This window comes from Eimeria maxima, genomic scaffold (genome assembly GCF_000499605.1).
Source record: "Eimeria maxima Weybridge genomic scaffold, Emw_scaff155, whole genome shotgun sequence".
In the NCBI taxonomy this organism is placed as follows: Eukaryota; Apicomplexa; class Conoidasida; order Eucoccidiorida; family Eimeriidae; genus Eimeria; species Eimeria maxima.
The window spans coordinates 29503-35581 of record NW_013563542.1 but is presented as its reverse complement, the minus strand read 5'-3'; the positions used below and the strand labels follow the sequence as shown (position 1 = coordinate 35581).

General features: G+C 55.0%; 1 protein-coding gene across 1 annotated transcript; it reads right to left on the bottom strand.

Annotated features, from left to right (window-relative positions):
• Nucleotides 1–323: 323 nt before the first annotated feature.
• Nucleotides 324–4152, bottom strand: EMWEY_00018350 (hypothetical protein, conserved; the record flags this gene model as incomplete). Its single annotated transcript, XM_013477611.1, has 3 exons — nt 324–603; nt 940–2093; nt 2296–4152. 3 exons carry the CDS (start codon nt 4150–4152, stop codon nt 324–326), a joined length of 3291 nt encoding a protein of 1096 aa, XP_013333065.1.
• Between the last annotated feature and the right edge of the window lie 1927 nt (nt 4153–6079).

Below are 6079 nucleotides of genomic sequence, written 5' to 3'. Positions count from 1 at the left end.
AAAAAAAAAAAAAAAAAAAAAAAAAAAAAAACTGTTCTGATCAACAAGTGTGTATGTGCTGGCGTCTGAATGAATGCGTATGACTAAGCAAAGTTTGGTAGTCGGCAACGTCGGCTCGTCTGCCTGTGGATATTCGGGAGTGCCCGCGCTCCATGCAGATTATCCAGGAAAAAGTCGGCATCTGCAAGGGTGGACCATGCTGATGTCGAACACTGTACAAACGGACCCTTGAGGCGCATGCATCTCCGATGTTCGGAACTCCCATTCACCCCCAAGTATATCTAGGGGATGGTCATTGGGAAGGGTGTGAGGGCAGGAGATGGCTAAGGGGACAGTTCCAGAGCGGAGTGGGGGGTAGATAGTTGGAGGGTTTCAGGGCTGCTATGTTTGTATTCGGTGGCTAGTGGCGGCCCTTCGTGTCTACCTCGCTTGAACCTGTACGCCGACGGGCCCCCCACCCGTTGGCCTCTCCCGGATCCGTGTATAGCGCCTGCCTTAGCCCGGTGCAGCCACTCCAGGGCGAGTTGCTGGGCCCTTTCTTTCCCAAATTTTTTGGACTGGAACACCTTATATCTCGCTTGGGGTTCCTCCATCCAGAAGACTCTGAGCAGCACGAACAATCACACGTAAACGAACCTGAGTGAATTGACATGGTTTGATACATGATTCCTGCACAAAGACATGCAGGTAGAGGAATTTGCTGGCCACAGCCAGCGTGGCGACGAAGAACTGGCTTTGGCAATGCTGCTGCGAAAGATGCCGCCTTGAATGCCTGTTTTTATCTATAAAGCAAGTGTACTGCCACTCCCCTTGACTAAAGCAGTTGCTCTAAGAAGTGCCTGCCTCATTGGCTGTGGGTACAGCCGTGGATTGACGCGAAAGATGAGTTTTCAAGACCTAGGTGTTGGGCGATCTCTTCGGTTTGACCACAGGATTTACCTCCATTCTCTGCTCTCTCCATCGTATTGCAGCACGGGTTCCACGGGTCGACGGGGCCCCGCTGCAGCAATGGCTGCTAGCATCTCAGGTGGCAGAGGAAGGGGCTTCCTAAACCCTTTCCTGGTCCTCACAGGTACAGCGGCAATTTCCAACACTGTTTGATGAGTGCTGCTGCTGCTGCTGCAGACTGCATCATTTGATTCTTCCCTCCCTCCGTCCCTCCAGCGGCTACCGCCGCAGCCCGATGTGCCCTCGGGGCCTCCAGTGAACTTTCCTGATCGATCTGGTTCCCGGATATCTCCCCAGCCTGCACCTTGAGCGGTTGCAGGTCCGCCTGTGGGGGAAGGTAGTTGTTGATGTGCGTTGGCCCTTAAACAGAAGGTTGCTCCAGCGTTTCTTTTGCTGGAGGCATAAAGCATGCTGTTGCCAGAGTCCCTAACACTTCGAAGTCCGTCAGCCATTTTGTTTCTGTCTCTTACCCCTCCATCTCGCCTGCGTCTCCCCTCCCGGATGTAGAGCTTTCCGGCCTCCAGCGTTTTTCCCCCACAGAATCGGGCGCTGCAGCTAGCCAAAGGAAGAAACGAACTCCCTCCACCCTCAGCACCGCTCTCCCCCGCCTCGTCTTCAGACGACCCGAACCACTGTACCCCAGAGCACACAAATGCGTCTGCACACAAGGCTGTCCGCGGGTAACGGCTCGGGACTTGAGAGCCACCCCTTGGGGGGCCCTCAAATCCTAACAATGGTGCAAACAACCCAAGGTATGATCGGCATTCTTCCTTCTCCTCGTTGTAAAAACTGCCCATCCCATACCCGCGTTTCTTCACCAACGTATGATTCCACGACCTCATTTTGCTGCTGCTGCTCTCCGGTCCATCAAAGTCAGTCCTCTGGGGGACCGCCCATTGCTGTGCGGGACTCCCCCAATCACTGATAGGACAGCACGACTGCAGGTGGGGAGGCGTCAAGGCTACCCCACTTAGCAACGGAACAGAACCCTCCTCCGGTACAGATCGGCTCCACGAGGCACATGCAAAGCTGTCGCCTTCAGCAGTTGAAACCGTGATTCTCATTGGCAGCAAGGAATCCCCCGCCAGAGACCAGAGACCCCCCTCGCCAGACTTCTGAGCAGCACACGGGCCCTCAGTGAAATCCTGAAGGAGACAGCATCGGAGACAGAAATGCTACCCAGTAAGCAAATGCCAGGCACAACAACACGGCTCTGAGGTAGCAGAAACAAGTCCCATTCGTCGCCTTTTCCTCAGATAGACAATAGAGAGCTGCAGCATCCTGAATGGTAGTCAACCTTCAAATATTTTGTCTTCACTGCAAATGCAAATGTGTTTCGCTGCTTACGCTGGCAGTCTTCTTTGGGGGGGTCGCTTGTGGGGCTGTCTCCGCTCCCACAGGGGCCGTAGCAGCTGCTCGCTGCAGCAGCAGCTCGAGTTCTTGCTGCGGGTTCACGAGGTGTCTATCTACCGTGCAGGTGCCGCCAAAGCCCCAACGGACAGAATCCTGAAGGGCCTCGCACAGGCAAGGGGGACCCCAACAGAGACCGGCTAGAAGATGCTCCAGGCAGTAACACAAACGGGGCTCACACGGCAGAGCCGCTTGCTGGCATATCGCAGGAGCGGAGCCGCCACTTGAGGTCGAAAACGATGGCTCACTAGGACGGTTCCCTGCTGCTTTTGTCGTGGTTTCTGCTGCTGCTGGAGCTGCAGGTAGTATTTTTGCTGCTGTTGTTGATGCAGCAATTGTTGAAGCTGCTGCTGCCAGCGGTGTTGCGGTTGCTGCTGTTGATGCTGCTCCTGCTATGGCCTGTGCTGCTGTTGATGTTATTCTTCCTGTGTGGGTTACCGACGCGGCCATTGGTGTTGCTGCTGCTGCCGTTGGCGTTGTCGCAGCTGTTGTTGGTGTCGCTGCTGCTGCAGGCGTTGTGGGCAGTGCTGTCGGTGTCGTTGCTGTAGCGGTTGGCGTTGCCGCTGCTGCTGACGACAATTTTGCAGCTGCTGAGTCAGTTTCTGATGTGACCGCCCCTGCTTCTGCTCGATTGTAGCTGCTGCTGTAGGCCACTGGGAGTGGTCGAAGCGGTTGTCTGACGAGGTTATCGATGCCCGAGCTGTCGCCGCAGGTATTGCTGTTGTCCGGTTTCGGGGTGCAGCTGCGGAGCTGTTTGACTGCCCTCAGCAGAAGCAGCGGCTGCTGCTGCTTCGGCTGCTCCGGCTGCTGCGACTCTGGATTGGCCACAGCAGCGGTTATTCCAGTCTCAGCTGCCGATGTCTCTTGAGACCTGTCAGATCTAGCTTCAGCATGCAGTCCTCTTGGCACTCTTATATCCTTCCAGGAGCTTGCGAAGGCCGCTAAAGGGGCCGCATTTGAGGGGGCCCCTTCATGCGCCGCCTCCTGCATGCTGGGCGCAGGTTCTGCTGCCCCCTTTAGCAGACCACTAGGCGCATTGTCATGCTGCTGCTCGTGGATAGTGGCTTCAGGAGCACCCGGGTTGGCAGCGCTGCAGCAGCCGCTGTAGCTGGTGCTCCTTGTGCTGTTCCCGCTTGTGCTGTTCTTCCGCTCACCTAGAACAGCCCTTTTGAGGAAGAGATTCATACGCCCGCGCCACCTGTACTCCCAGCAGCTGGGGCTGCCTCCCTTACAGTTGGTGCTGCAGCTCTTCTTGCAGTTGTCGCCATTGCTGCAGTTGCTGCTGGTCTCAGTCGGCTCGGTGGAAGTGTATACAAGGGAGGACTGCCGTTCCTGTGGCCTGCTAGAGGTGCTGCAGACTGTGCTGCAGGCCATATCTTTGGTAACGCTGCAGCAACAGTTGCTGCAGCTGCAACTTTGCTGAACTTCCCACCACTTTAAGCTACCACTGGAGATGGGGCTACTGCATATGCTGCTGCAGCGATTGCTACTGTCTGCCTCGCAGCGGCTGCAACAGGGTCCGAGGCAGCCTTCGCAACGTTGTCCTCGAGAGGTGGGGCTCTCTAGAAGGGCGCCTGTTGAGCCCCATTTCCCTGCAGATTCATTGGTTCCACCCGGGGTACTACTACTGCTGCAAGTGCTGCTGCAGCATGCCCTTTCCACGGCAGGCAACGTCAGCAGCTCCGGCGGCGCCGCTGTTCCCTCCGGCTGCTCCAGCGCGCCCAGCTTCCTCCTCCCTAAAGGCCCACTGGCCTCCAAAGTGGTCAGCGCAAGGCTCCCCCTCTTGGAGTTCATGGAGACAGCTGGGCTACCCTTGGGTCCCCCTCTCGCGTTGCAGCAGGCCTCTTCCCTTTCGGGTGTCAGGCTCTGCTGGCGTTTAGCAGTAGAGCTGCCGAGCGACTGCTTTGAGGGTCTTTGCCAGGCCTATTGAACACCGCCGGCTATATTTCCAAAAGCTCTGCTTTGAAATGAACTCAGCGTTAGTGCTCCTGCTGGTGGTGGCGTTGCTGCATCTGCGGCAAAGGGTCTGCGTTGAAGGGCGGTGAAGCGTGCTGCGGAGGACCCCAAGGTCACTGGCCACGTGCAGCGGCAACTCGACACTAACAGTTTCAGAACATATGCATACCGCTTGTCTAATCTCTGGGGGAATGCCACGTGGAGTCTATATGCGGGAAAAATAAGGCGGAGGGAGGGAGCCGCCTCCGGGGATCGGGGGGAGTGGGTATCGGGTGGGTAGGCGGCAGGCGGTATCAGTATCTGCCATCTGCTGTTCTCTCATCAGCTGCTGAAATGCTATTTGGTATTGCGGAAAGTTGCTGCGGCGTAGGAGGGCCTCAGAGAGTATTTAGACCAACATCATTTGTGCGAGACAGGCGCCCGTCTGACCCGTGCAGGGGGGGAGCAGCTGAAAGAGGTCTAAGGTGCGGCTCATTGGGCAATAAAAGGGCTTAAATTACAAATATATAAACCCGTTAAATTAATTTTAAAATAACCCAAAAGAAATTTCGGAAAATAAGCTGCAAACAGCCAATGCAGGGGCTGCACACCAGCCGGGGTTGGGGGTGGTTCCCTCTCGAGCGCTGCATGGCTGCTGTGCTACTTGCGTTGCACAACAGCGATTAAAACGGGGCAGAAACTGCCTGCCCTTCGTCGCAACGTCAAATTAAAACATAAAATGACCAATTTTTCACATTGAAGAGCGAAAAAAAAAACCCTCACCACCGCCGCCGCTAGAACGTTACTAGCTCCACCCCCCAACGCGGGTCCCCAATGTGAGTTTTGGGGAGGTGTTTTTCCTTTTTTTAGCCTCCTAGAACCTGAGTTTTGTACATATCGGACAGATCAATTACATCTTAAAAGAAAGGATTGATCCAAAAAAGTGAAAGACAGCACAGGGCTGCGCCCCAAGGAAAACCCCTGCAGAATCGACGGCATCGCCGTGCTGTACCTGTTTTCTGTGTGTTGTATCTCCGCCGAATATATGTGCGAAAATCCACAACTTGAAAGGCCTTAAGGCCACAGAAAAAGTCTGGCCTGAAATTCAGTTCCGTAGTTGCAGCTCTGTGCGTTGTTGCTACTACAGTGCGCGGCTAGACCCTGGTATAACTGCAGCAATAGCATAACCAGCTGCAACCTCAGCAACAACGAACACCGTTTCGACGGCAACAATGTTGCAGAGGGATACGACCGTCGCTGCAATTGCAGCAAGGTGTAACCGCCCGCTGCAGTAGCAGGAGCAGTGAAGCTAACAGCTGCACTCAAGTCTCCAAATAAATATGCAAACGCCGTTGAAGCCCTTCCTTCAAAATGGCTTCAAAGAAGATAATCGGCGTAACCTTGTACCGTTAGTGCATACGCTTCGCAAGATGCACTCTCAGTCAATTAAAACCGACCGCTGGGGAAGATGCAACTGCAGCCCGCGCTCCAGCTGTCCTCCCTGCTGGTACTGCAGCCGGTGATACCCGATCTGTTGCTAAAGCTCTTGCTGCTCCACTGCTGTAACCTGTGCCGTAACGCATATTGCTGCTATTCCTGCATCCGCCCCACTTGGTCTTCCTCCGCCTGTTTGTACTGCTTTCATATCCTACTATTACTGGTGCTTCATATCCACTCTGTAATTATGGAAGGCGTTGAAAGGCACTGTCCCAAATGAAGCCCCAAATGCAGCCACATGTCCATTAAAAAGGAGCACGGTGCTGCATTCAACGTGACATGGTGCCCC